At 38.5% G+C, this 14,173-nt stretch overlaps 1 protein-coding gene across 7 annotated transcripts in view; it reads right to left on the reverse strand.

Annotated features, from left to right (window-relative positions):
* The window catches only part of SPHKAP (SPHK1 interactor, AKAP domain containing), a 73,661-nt gene that overhangs the window by 33,535 nt on the left and 25,953 nt on the right, over positions 1-14,173 (reverse strand). For all 7 annotated transcript variants that reach the window (XM_074911859.1, XM_074911857.1, XM_074911864.1 and 4 more), the window contains one exon: positions 13,968-14,078. In XM_074911859.1, coding sequence (XP_074767960.1) covers positions 13,968-14,078 — 111 coding nt within the window. The remainder of the gene's footprint in view (positions 1-13,967; positions 14,079-14,173) is intronic.

Genomic DNA, 14,173 nt, shown 5'->3' on the forward strand with positions numbered 1-14,173 from the left:
AGACTTGTGTAGCATCTGTCTGCTCACACATGCTTTGCAAATTCCAGGGCAGCTCTGCCCTAGCTGTTGGGTTATAAATAGGTAGAGCTCTGAAGACACAAGATTACTTGAAAAAGAAGAACTATGACATGTTCTTGTGCTTATGAAGTGGTCTGGAAAACAGCTGATTTTCTGATTAGCTATGTAAGTGATGGGATTAGAAAAGCCTGCTTATCTATGTATTAACATTTCAAGGTTAACTTTTCAGCATCTTTAGGTATAAGCTCGGACTGCCACTTCCCTTCAGAAGAGTGTTTATGAAGGTGTGGCTTTGTCTTGTTTCACTGTTGTATAAGCAAGGCTAGAGTTCACAGTCAGCTGGTACACTTACAATCTCCAAGTTTCTTCTATATTCATGAAACCTGGAGGAACCTTTGCCTCTAGGACCTCTGGCTTATTGTCAAATTAGATACGCAGCTAGTTCAAAAGTGACTACAGATGTCAGACAGGAGACTTTGACCATTTGTACTCATAAACTGTGTCTTGATTGGAAATGAAGATCTAATCTCTATCATGCAGAATATGGTAGCTTTGTGTGGCATGTCAAGCACATCAGATACCAGATCCTGCAAACTGCAGAGGAGTCACAAGAAGAACACTAGTGGGGCAGAAGCATCAGTTCCTCCTTCTCCCACTGTCAGCACTGGTGGCAGCACAGTCTGTCTCCTTATCAAAGCTACCCACCCTCCAGCCTTCTTTGTTCTTCTCACCTGCCTCCCACAGACCATCAGGGATTAAAATTGGCTTGAAAAAAGCTGAAGCCCAATGCTCAACTCCTGCTGATGGAGTCTGTTGCTATGGGAGGTTGACATGGCTCCTTCAAGACACAGGACTCTGTCTTTCTATTTAAGCCTTTTGGAGCCATCAGGGAAGGCTCTGTTGCCAAACGTGTCCCTGAAAGGAGTGGGCCGCTAGGTCTGTCTGCTTTTGCATAAGTAGGGGTTTACTTCAGTGCTGCCCTCTCTTTCTGCCTGCCTATTTTTAGAGGACTGCTTTGTGTTAGCATCTATAAAATAAAAAGTGTCTTCTATGATTCCACTGTCTTGGATTCCACAGATTTTTTTGAAAATGAAATCATGAATCACCATGCCTGCAGAATGTGTTGTTCAGTCACATTAAAAAGATTCTTCAAGTCAGTTAATTTGACATCTTAAATATACGTTCTCAAAACCCTAAATGCCACTGCATAATTAGAAAGAAAGCCTTAACTGAACTTCTAAATTTCCTCTTTCCCCCACTTCTCCTTTATTTGTCTCCCCTCCACTTGAATTTGCTCTTTCACTGCTCTCAGTTGAGCCTGAAATAATTTCTGTTGGTAAACAGGCAACCAGAAACTGTAATTATTATTCTTTACTGAGGCTGTTATCCTAGGTATTGTCTTGATTCTTAAAAAAATATTTAAACTAATTTAAATATAATTCAACTAGTTTGTTAAATTATTTTTATGCACACAAATCCACAGTTGCTCAGGGACAATGTTTTGCCTAATTACATATAGCTTTTGACAGATTTCCAACTTGCCCCAGATGAAGTAAGATCTATTCGCTTCCAGAATCCAGTATGAAATAGTAAAGGTAACTAATTTCTCACAGAGTTCTTTAATCACCTTTCAGGGGAAAAAAAAAAAAAAGGGGTGTGGGGGAGGTGCAGATCTGGAAGGATTTATCTTACCCAAATACATGGCTTAAGAAGCAAGCTGGGAATTTTTTTTTAACTGTTTATATTATGTAAAGTGTTTTTTAACTAGGAAACCTAATTTTGGTGGATTTGATATGGATTCTTCCCAAATGCTTAGAAAAATTACTTACAAAAATACTACTCTACCTATATTTGCATACCATCAGTTAAAAATAACATGGGATATCTCAGTTAAACATCTTCTGCTGGAATCTGACAGAGGAGGTCACAGCATCAGAATTATCAAAACCATCTCTAACCCCTGCATGTCAGCCAGAAGTACCTGTACTTCTGTGTACTCACTCATTCTCACAAGCTCTATATTCCGAGAGCCAGACCACGCAGCTGCTAAAATCATGGGTGTTTTTCTACAAAGTTAAATAGCATCAGGCAGAAATAAAGATCTTCTGTCCATGAGTCCATAGGATTATTAGCTTTATCATTACCATTTTTAAACTCTGCAGTTTGTAAAAAATAAGTTGTTCGTTCCACATACTTATTCATATACATGGCTGGAGAAAAAAAAAAAAATACCTGAATAACGCTTTTGAGGGGTTTAGAAGAAAGCCCTTTAATAAAGCAAGAATCTCCTGGCTTTCAATTTCTTGTATCTGAAATGATGGACCTGGAGATTAAAAAATATTTTCTTGTCTGAACTTTCCTCTTTCTCTAGTCAAGCTTCTTTTACCAGGACAATATCTGCTTTCTTCATGGCTGTCTTAAACCTGTAGGTCCAGAGCAAGTGGTGCAAACGGGACTGTGAGGCTCCCTGACATGCCTTCTGTGGCATCATCCCTAAACAGGGCTCACATTACAGACAGGGGTCTGGACACTCCTACAGTGATGATCACAGTCAGGGCTTTTGTAGCACCCTGTTTTTTTGCAGAAGAGCAAAGAGATGAGAAATCCTGGCATCTAGTTGAGGACTGGATTGGATCTTTTTGGAAAAGGAGCTAGAAAGCTCAGCTTGAGCCAGTTTCCTTCAATACTATCAGGAGTGGTGTTTTAGGTAATCTCAGTAACCCCGTGTGGTGTGGTTCCCGACTGTTCTCTAACGTTGACAAGGTAAATATATCTATAAAATGGAAACTCCTATCCCTGCTTTTGCTTACCCCTGGTAACTTAGTGTAGCTAGGAAAAAAGCTGTATGCTAAGACTATGATGGTAAAATGGATATGGCATGGACAGCTGTAGTGGATCTTTCAGTTCAAAGGGCACATGCCGATACACCTTGTCTATACAAGGTCCTGAGTTCTGGAGAAGAAAACACCTATGGCAAAACACCTGACTGCAGTTAGGTGCAATTTACAGTGAAAGTCAGATTTCATGCTCTGAATGCTGAGAGCACAGAACTACGGGAAAGGACCTCCAGCCCTAGTAGTTCTTCAAGTTCTCACACTGTCTTTGGGCCTGTGTGTTTATCTCTGTAATAAACAACCGCTCATTTTACTTAATAGAAGCTCTGCTGTCACAGCCAGCAGCAGACTGAACTGGAACAGAGGCAATTAGACAAACTGCCTGGGGCAGACGGTCTTTGTTCTCACTCAGGCCCACTCACAAATTTCTCAGCTATTTAAAGATGTAACTGTGCAGTCACACACACCCTAATGAAGAGGAAATAAGGATTATCTGAAGTCGGAGTGTGCCTGTGTGGCTTTCCTGTGCTTACAGTTTCATAATACCTAACGTGTGATCTTCATTCAGCTTTCTTCTGGTTTTATACTCCTTTAAAATGCTTGTAAAAGAAAAAAAAACCTTTCTATGGCTTGTGGGAGAGATCCCAACTGTTCTCAAACTGCCAGTTTAAATTTGTGGAGCGTCAGGTAATATTCTATAGAGTGTTCTCCAACCTTCCTTCTTTTCTTTTTTTTGTCATTACTATTATAATATTTAGCCTCCTGTTGCTCCACCTCAGAGTAGCTTTGGGAAGCTGGCAGGATTTTGTTCCCTGCCTTGCTATTGAATTGGTGTGCTGTCACGGGATGAAAGAACTCAATTGGGTAGTTCCCAAGTGTTTGTCTTCCCTGAGCATAGAGATAAATGCCTACTGAAGATGGATGTGTTATAAGGACTGACATCTCCTTTTTTGTGGAGATCTGAGATCTTTCATAAGAAATAAGGAAACTGAAAATTACCAGTTGTTGCTTTTATGTTGCAGTTATTTGCTTTTCGATTACAATTTCCTTTCCCCACTGACTAAATTTTGGTGACTTATTTTCCCTGCCATTGAATGGCTCTCATCACTTCTTTTTGGAGTCATTAAAAAAAGTTATAATAATAAGCATAGCTAAACTTTTTGGTAGATAGGAAACTGGGAATGGTATAAGAGATGTAGCACTCCCCACACATGGTAGAATTTGATCCTCTATATTTAAACGGTTAAAGAGGATCTTGTGTTGGAATATGTCTTATATGAAGTGTTTGGAACAGGCTGATAGTGACTCAGAATAAAAAAGCATCTTCTGGAAGACAGAGCTAATTATCCATTCACATTTGGATGCAATGCTTGTCTCACATTAATTTCCATGCTTGCCAAAATGATTCTCTCGGAGGAACCAGCTGTGAAATGTAGAAATAAAAATATTATTTTAGAAGTACTAGATATGCCACGTAGCTGCTTGCAAAAGAATGTACACAAATGGAAGTGTGAGGCAACACTATTACATACGGGGAACAATTTATAAGTGATAACCCCGGAGTATGAAGCAGCTCAGGCACACCTTCTGCACTGTAATCCAAATAACTCAAAAGGCTTCATGACAGGTATACCACAGATATACAGTGGTACCTTCCTTATCTCACCAAAGTGAGATCATACGGCTGGAGAAACATCAACTTGAAGCCGAGTCTGGGCATTCCTTCTGTTGTACAGTCCTTCACATGATTAGAGTGACAGTATCCCTCTCCAGCTGTGAATGGAAAAAGGTTTTTTCCCCTTCTTGCCCTGTATTTTCATTAGGACAGCCACAAAAATCACATTATTCCTTTCAGATTCTATGTAAAAATCTCTTCTACGAGCTGCCCAACTGCTGTCCAACATGCAGATGAGGTTTCCAGCCGGTATCCTTGCAAGCCCTAATGGAGTGTTTCCAAAAGCAGACAACCCAGTATATACTATCTTCTGTGAGTCACTCAAGTTCACCTAAATAAGGTCCTGATATGACTTTCTTGTGTCTCCCCAGCCCAGCCACAATTCTTTTTTAGATACACATTGTGTGTTGTCAGAAGGATGTGTTATATTGCTCTTCCTCCAGTATTTTTAGCAGTAATGTACCTGAAATTCAGTCCCAATTACTCTTCAGAAAGTGCATATCTCAAATGACTTGGATTTATGGGTTTTGATATTTTAGAGACCATCCTTTTTTTAATGGCTGCACTGCATTAATGAATCATCCCGAGTCATCTCTTCATAATCCATTGCTTCAAAAACAGCTGTGAATATTTTCTTCCCATTAAGGCTTATTCCTTTGGGTTTGAAGTAATTAATTATCACTTATGACTTAAAGAAAATATGCCAATAAATATTTATGCCACATGCACCATCTGCTTCCTCTGGTGCCCCGTATACTTAATGTTTAACAAATTTCTATAAGCCTCACACTGCAATTCCTGTTAGAAGAAGCCTGTGGTTACAACAGCAGCAAGCAGATACAGGTGTCCACTCTGGAGGTAGCACAAGAATCCCATTTCTTGATAAATCAGACCATGGAGACACTGAGAATATGCCAGTGTGAAATGCTGGAGGGGATATAGCTGCAATACCATGCTTGATCCTCCCAGTGTTTGTTTATAGGTTTGTCAGAGTAGGGCTAAGCATGTGGTTCTCTTAAATACAGATAGGAAAACACTGCTGTATGAGAGTATCCCAGAGGGACAGGAAAGAAGATGGCAGATCTAGACAGAAGATAAAAGAGTGTCCAAGTCTTAAGTTACAAGAAAAGAGAAGAATCTATTGTCAATCTTCCCTGCCCCAAAATTAATGAGGCAGCTTTTGGTTGCTCTATAAAATACATGTCTGGTACTGAAAATGTGGAAATATAACCCTTTAAGGGCATATATAATTTCTGCCTTAACTCATATGTGAAGATATATTTTTCAGAGCCAAATATGTGTAAAAGCAAAAAGAGAAACATATTTTACAGATTATACAAGTAATCCTTAAGTAGTCTTTTAAACTAGCGCTCAGTCTTCCTGCACTGGGCTCTATAAGGCAGAGAGTAATTGTTAAAGTGGAGGTTTTCCTATTTCTCTGCACAAGCAAGAGAGGGGCTCTCTGGAAACTACAATTCCTTACCACGGCAGCATGAACACCCACACATGCCTGAGAAAGGACTAAGACTCAATGCCACAATTTAGCCTGCAGCTGTTGATTCCTGCTCCTTGTCAGGATATAATTAAGGTATCTTCAGGCTGAATAGGAAGATGGGACTTAAAACTAAAAATACCTCAAGTAATTATGGCTTAGATCTGGTAAGCAACGGATGGATTTTGATTTCTGAAAGAGACAATACTGTTCTTGAAGATGGTTGAGTAATTACTGGGCAAAAGGTAAAATAAACATTCTTGTAATCCCCTGCTACTGGTGTGCATGCAACTTCATGAGGGCAAACGTCTTACTGTGTAGGTCCGTCTATTTTATGCAGCAAATAGGGCTTTGCTATGTTTACTAGGAAATGTAAATCATGTAAAATAGTTGTTTCAGCTAGATATGGTCACTGTTCAGGAATAGACATGACATATGGTTTTGATTTAAACCAAACAAAAAACCCCTAAAAAACCCTCATTTGGGATTCAAGATTGCACTTCCATACTTGGCTGTATAACAGGTCTTTGTTGACTACTACCAATCCTGGGAAGAAACACACTCCTTTCTGAACTCCTGTGAGACTAGATCTCCACCCTTCAGTAAGCGCATGCCTTCATTCTTTGGAGACTCTGGAGAACATACTGGAAGTAGGGGCCCTGATTAAGAGATACAAAATGTCCTAGTGTTTAGATTTCAACACCCTGACCCAGAGACCACACTATTGTTAGCAAGTTTCCTGGAAGTAATTCTGGTATCAAAGACTGATATAAAATATAAATCTGTATAATTGTAGCTAAACATCTATAAAGATATGTAGTATCAAATCCTTAAAAAGACTTGGGTGAAAAAATGAATTAAAACTACTCATAATCTACTTGAATTCAACTGAAATCTGCTCTCTTTTTTTCCCTCAAAATACCAAATGCCAAGGATTTTCCCTTTCTGCATATGTTATCATTCAGTTTGAATTAAGTTGTGGGAGCTGTTTCCTGGATGTTTTTGTTCCATCATTTGAGTGAGCATTGGCATTTGTCTGACAATACGGTGAGATGATTCAAGGAAGAATTGGCCAGAAAAAACGATTTCTTGATTTCACAGTTACTTTTCTCTGAACCAACTTGCTGTATGTTTGTAAAAATGCCAGGGCAGTAAAAAAGATTCAGTAGGGGCTGGGAGAGGAGGTGAGACCCCAGAAGTCCTGGTTTGACCAGCTCAAATTAGTGCATAATGGCATCCTTAATCTCCTCCTGAATCAGTTTAAAAGCTTGATGGCTAAACTGCAATTAAATCAATAATGCTTAGGAACCAGTGTCCTGGTTCAGCTAGGATAAGGTTAAGTTTTCCCCTGCAGAGAGGGAGAAGGGATCTCCAGGCGGTTATTCATACCATGCTGTTGTCAGGTCCAGCACGGGAACTTTTTCCTTTGTGGCTTTGGTGGTGGGGAGCATCACGAGCGAGCTGTCTGTAACCACTGCGGTATTTCTCTGTATATCTTTTGTCTTGCTTACTGTTATTGCTCTTTATTGTTGTTATCATTGCTACTGTTGTTGTTCAGATTGTTTATCACACTGTATTAGATTTCTTCTTGTTTTACCCTGGGGTTTGTGCCTCACTGCCAGCCCGACCGGCTGAGGGTGGGGGAGGGGTAAAACCAACACAGACAGCAAAGATATGCAGTAGCAAGGTAATTCGGAAAATCCAGCTGTTATGACGGCAAAATGACATTCTTCATTATCTTAGTAAACAGAGAGATCATAGACAACATGATTCATAATTATATCACCTGTCTGCTTTCTTAACAATCTATTTTTCACCAAGACAACAGCCTTGCCATCCTTTACTAATAGAAGCATTGCTTCCTTTCCTTGAGATGCTAATGCCAGTCTCCTAGACAGGGTATGTTCTCCTCTACTCACCTAAACCAGCTAACAACCCCAAGCTGAAATGCTTCCTCCTCCTGTGCTGCAGATGGATTTGGGTTCTTCTATGTGTCATAAGCTCACCCAGTTGCTTGTTACTGTCTCCACCATCCCCACTTCCCTAGTCATGTCCTCCACTCTCCTTGGGGCTACCACCAGCACTCATCAGACCAGTTGGAGAAAAAGTGCAAATGGCACAGGCTCAGACAAAAGCAGTCAACGATTAAATGAGAGGGTACTTTAACAACACGGAATTTGACCAAAGTTTGGGTTGCCATTCCTCCCCTTTCCCTTCACTCTGGCCATGTGTTCCTGCTGCTCCCTTGGGCTGAGTCTACCCAATAAAGAACTGTGTATGTCTATGCATACAGTCTGCATTATATGCCTACTTGTATGGAGCATTCTGGTGTGAGCATTTATGTTGTTACAGAGTAGGAGTACTTACTTGCAAGCAGAAAAGTTGCTGCACTATTTCAAGAATGTTTCAAATCTTTAAACCTTTTATTGAAACTGTTCTCCTGCCCATCTGCCTGCAAAGCCAGATTTTTTTTTTTCAGATATAAGAAGGCATAAAATGATTTTAAAATAAACTTTAGAGGCCTTGACACTTCCTAATTCTTTAAAAAGTGGTATCTTGTTATGCTAAATTAAGAAATGAGTACTGGTTTTTATTGCTGTCTTTTAATTGAAAAGCAGAGATTTTCCATCTTTCATATCTATCGCTGCCATTTAATAAAGTTTGTGTTCCTACTTCTACAGGATACTTGACAAAAAGTTTGCAGAATTTCTGCTAAAGTCTGGAAATCCTCTCACACGGAGGCATGCTGCTTGGCAAAGGAAGGGTGTATTTTCCTAGACAGTGGTTCTCAAGTGCAATTCCTTGTTAGGCTGTGTGGGGCGGGAAGGCCTGTTTCCCAGCCTGTATGTTGGGACAAGATGTTCACGTGAGGATGGAAAAGGCATGATGTCACATTTTGTGGGGAGATTATTGAAGTCTGGATACATTTTGAGATAAAAACTTTTTTTCAGTGTAAATTTAATTTCTAATGACTTTTCTATCTATTACTGGTCTAGAGTTTGAAAGTCCAGAGAATTTCTGGAAAATTCAGTGCTATGATTTATGCATCTTAAGGTAAATGAATGCCAAATGTCTTGCAGGACTATAATACCATATTTTGTTTTGTATCCTGGTTTTTTTCTAAATACAGAAAAATAAATTTTTCTAAAAAAAATAAAATTTTCTTAAAATTTAAAAATAAATTTTTCTAAATTCATTAAGAATTCCTAAAAGACAATTAAGATACATCTTTAGCAGTATGTCAATACCACCTTCATCATGCTGATGCTTACTGCACAGAAAAGAAAAGAAAAAGGTCAAATCTTAGGAACTGCTACGAAGAATCATAAATGACTTTTCTGTGTGCAAGATTAAGACTTTGCACTTTAGGAGAGTCCAATGCTAGAAGAAACTATAAATCATCTAATTAAGGAAGAATTTAAATTTCTTAACTTGTACTAACATAAGCCAACCACAAATGTTCAGCACTGGTAATTAAATAATCTAGATCTTTGGAGGGAAATTAAGGACAAACTATCAGTTTTATCTTTTCAAATAAGGTTTGCTTAAAAGAATGTCCAAAGCAGGGAATATTTGATCTAGGTCCAGAGAAAGATAGTTGGCAATAACAGAATGGACAAAGTTATATATATTTATGTGGAACGACATTTATTTCATGAGGTCTCTCTATGGGGGAATGTCACATTACAGATATTTTAATAATAAGTCACTATGTGCAGTTTATGAATAATTATGTCTCATGAATCCATGTATTTTATTCTTAGGTGGATTTTGATTAAGTTCTTATTCAGTGGAAATAAACAAAACAAAACTTCCATAATTAAACTACCTTTAAAATTTATACTACCTAATTATGATATTAGCATGAAACTGTATTCTAATCTGCAGCAGTAAACTGTATCATTGTTAATTGAACTAAATTTAACTTAATGTTTAGCAATTACTCAAATATTCTCTGAAGAGGGAAAAAATCACTCATAATATCAGTGTAGAAGAAGTTCTTTGAGTGAGTTTAATTTTTTTAAGGAAACAGCATGGCAAAATCAGACAAGAGTCATGTGAAACAAGGAGAGTGGCACACTCTAACCTAGCAATGTTTTAAGGACTGGCAGGATGTTTTATTCCAACATAGAAATGAAAACAGTGCTACTACCTAGGATTTACCTTCACTCTCTCCCACTTCAAGCACACAGAAATCTCAGCTGCCCCTTCCTGACTAGCCTCTGTGGGAAGTCTCCCTAGAAAACCCTAATAACCTAAGACAGTTAGCCCCATGTCCTGGACTCAGTCCCAGTGTATCTAGTCTGATTTCCTAAACATAAACACAGAGAATTGGACAAAAATAGTACAGACAGAAAGTAGAATAGGAAAGGTAAGACAAGACATCTTTTGAACTCTGTTCACATCATACTCACTCATTATACATATCACACTTTTTTTCATAGACAGTTGACCAACATGCCACTAAATTGGCATAAAAATGGAGAATAGACACCACATCTCGCTGTTACTTCTCCCTATGATTTCTATTGTTCATCCTTGCCGATGCCCAGAAACATCGGATTAAGTATGGACATACGAGCATTTCTTCTATTTATGGCAGGGTACCAGAATTTGAAATAACAATTTTCAGAGCTCAGGAGAAGACTTCCACCTTAAGCAAATAGGAAATACTGTTCTTCTAACATAATTTATTATTTTCATATCATAATGGCTACATTTTTGGAACTGAATGGACTATTACAGGTACCAAAATGCCTGTTCTATTTTTAAAAATTATCTTTTTAAAAAGTAGTCTGCTGTAACAGAGTTAAATGTTTAGTGTTTTAATAAATCAATGTTAGTATACTTGGTGAGCATATGTAGGAGAGCCGTGAGTCTATTTTTACTTGTACTAACTGTGCTAATCTGTAATGGGACATAATGAATATAACATTTATGAAAACGATGTTCATATGGTCTTGTTGCATTTATAGTTACAGTAAGATTAAACCCCTTACAACTAAACATGAACTCTTGAAAACTGAACACTATAGCTAAAATTATTACCAGCTATCTTTGGGAAAAGCAACCGCTACTGATACAGTACATTTGAGATTTCTTTTTCCTTCTGCAAACAAAATGACAACTTTCAGAGGCAGTTTGATTCAAACATCTCTGGTACCATTGGCAACAGCAATTTATGAAATCTTCCACATGAAAGAGAAGATGAAACATATTTTCTGCTAAGGGCAGTCTGGTTTGCTTGCTAACTGAGAAGCTGGGGAAGCTATTCCATGTTCATATCCTTCTTCCTCCCTCATTCCTGCAGCTTATGCTCATTTACTGTCAGTCATTGGAAAGCACTTGGAATGAAATGCTTTGCAGGTTCTGAGTATGATACTGAACTAATGCTTAATCCTTGCACAGTGGTTAAGTATTCCCCGTTCCCTGGGACTGTGCACAGCCAAATGAACCACCCATTTATCTAAGGTGGGGAGAGAAATTCTGAAAAAAAAATAAATCTTTGTGTTTACACTCTGATCCACATATCAAATTTGATGATTAATGTCAAAGTTTTCTAGTTTACTGCTTGTACTTACATTAGTTGTGTAAATTTTTAGGCACTCAAATTCTGTACTGTACTATCACTCAGAATAAATTAACCAGGAATATGAACAAAACTTCAGTTCAGCTCATAACAGTTTTATGAGTATTTAACAGTAACTCAAAAGCATAACTTCCAGGGACAGACCAAGAACCAAGCTTCCAGACCACCAAATACCTTTTCTCTTGATGTGAACAGCGCTATTCCGAAATAATATCTAACTTCTTAGCTTTTAAATTAATGCTATGTATGATATTTCAGTTTCACTCAATATATTATTGTACATTCCACTTCAATCTCATTAATACACAATTCATTGTATAGAATGAATGAATTATATAGTTTTCTTCTTTCTTAACGTTTTTCTTAATGTTTTTTCTTTCTTAATGTTTTCTTCTATAGTGATAATTGGAAATTGCACAATCATCTAGGTACTAACATCTTGCTTTGAAAATTGTGAAACTTTGTGTGTGTGTAGAGTTGGCACTGTGTTCAGAAGGCTGTAGAGGGAAGGCTGACTGTCCTATATGCACACTATGCAGGGAGTAGGCATTGGGAGGACTTGTCAGACCTTGTTTCAAAGCATATCCTAATATTCCTCCCATGTAAGAAGGAGGTCAGTCAAGGTCTTGTAGTTTAGGTTGGCATTAGGAACTGTGGGGCAGTTCTGTATCCTGGAAGCTTTACCAGAGCATCTTTGCCCACCCACTGCCCACAAGCAGAACTACGCCATCACACTGTAGCAATACAAGCTGTTTTCTTTAGGAAAGAGCTTTGCTTTGTTTGTCTTTTCTTTGACAAAGAAGAGATTAAAAGAAAATTACCACCTTGCATGACTGTGCCAGGGAAAACTGTGGGTATTCACCACATGTGAGATTTGAGTCTGTGAGTTGTTGAAACCCTTATCTAAGAATCTTCTTTTGGGTTTGTAATGAAAAGTCCTTTCAGTATTTCTGGTAAGAGTAATGTTTATTTTCCTTACAAGGTGACTGACTGGGGCTAGATAAAACCAGAGCTGTGCTTTCAAGAGGAAAAGTGTGTATCAAGCAGCTATACTGGGTCTTTTTGCTTGGGAGAATACATGCAAAATGCTCAAAGAACAGGAAACTGCTGTCTGTCTAATTTTGGGAGTTCAGGAAATTAGTACCAGTGAGCATTACTCTGTAATGTCTCCTTCCTTGTTTCACCCATCATCATATTAAATAGACACAGGAGTCTTTAGTTCCTCACCTTACACCTTGTGTGGTTGCTTACTAGCACACTCTGTTTAGGCTGTGTATTTTTCTCACTCTGTCTCATGGAAACTGGTAGTCCAGTGGACAGCATGACAGCGAATTGAGCCCTATAACCTTTGAGCATATTCCTAATGTTGACTGTGCAATTGCACTGTGTATCACTGCTGCTGTTCCCAAGCATGCTGCATCACCCCTAGGCAAGACACAAAGCCTCCAGTCATCACCACCAAGGGATGGAGATTCAGTTTCTTGACAGCAGGTGTCTGGGTTCATCAGCTAAAGCTGAGATCTCCATGTCCTTGAGGGAATCCCAGCAGACTCCATGAGAGCCTTCAGCTGGTCTTTAAATTGTGTGCAGCACAAGAAGTACTGGAAACCTTTCATCTGAGATAAACTGCTCTTTTCTAAAGCCCTTGCTTGCTCACTCGAGCCAGGGAGTAACAATCAAATGGGATTCCAAGTAAGGATCTGCACTCCTGAGTCCTTCACCAAATGAAAAGTTATTACAGTCATAGCAGTGTACTTCTATCCAGTTTCATGCGGATTGTGTGAAGCAACATAACTATTTTTTCATGTACACTCTTAACCAAAAGCTGTTTGTAATTACATTATAACCCACAATAGTGAGATTTAAATTTCATTTCAAATGTAAAATAATTCTGAGTTCTTTGGCAGCTTCTCCTCATCTAATATGGGAAGAGTTTTCTCTTTAATTGTATCTCTGTGCCTTCAAGAACATTGAGCAGCCTTTTAAACATCTGCTCTTTCCAACCTGCCACTTAACAAGTTACGGTTTGGAATAATTTTCTCTTTGGCTTATTTTTCTCTCTTGTGAGTTGCAGATGATGAGCATAAAAATATATGGAGGGCCACAAAGTCTGAAAGCCAAATGTGGGGAAACCTCTACAGTGATCTTTACTAACGTCCTCTGTATAGAAATCTGTATGCATTTTTGGTTTGTATGTTTGCTTTTAACAGAAAGCTGGAAATTACAGAAACTGTATATAGATTGCTATAATTTCAGTTAGTCACTGACTTTTTTAAAACGTGTACTGAGGTTGGCCCCATACCCTACCCAGAAAACTCTCAATGGACCTTTCCCCCAGAGATTACAGTGAGTACTTACTGAGGCACAGTTGCTTTCTGACTTGTCTTCCAGAAAGCCAATTTGGCATGGTGTCCTCTGATTCTGCAGCCAGTAGTCTGTTGATTCTAGTAGACTGTTACTGCAGAGAATCTGTTAAAATAGTTAAAAATAGTTAAAATAATAAAAAAATTTACTCAGTCCTACTGTGCTTTGGAGGCCTGAACTCTACTGTAATCAAAGGAAAT

The sequence above is a fragment of the Athene noctua genome, chromosome 8 (genome assembly GCF_965140245.1).
Source record: "Athene noctua chromosome 8, bAthNoc1.hap1.1, whole genome shotgun sequence".
In the NCBI taxonomy this organism is placed as follows: Eukaryota; Metazoa; Chordata; class Aves; order Strigiformes; family Strigidae; genus Athene; species Athene noctua.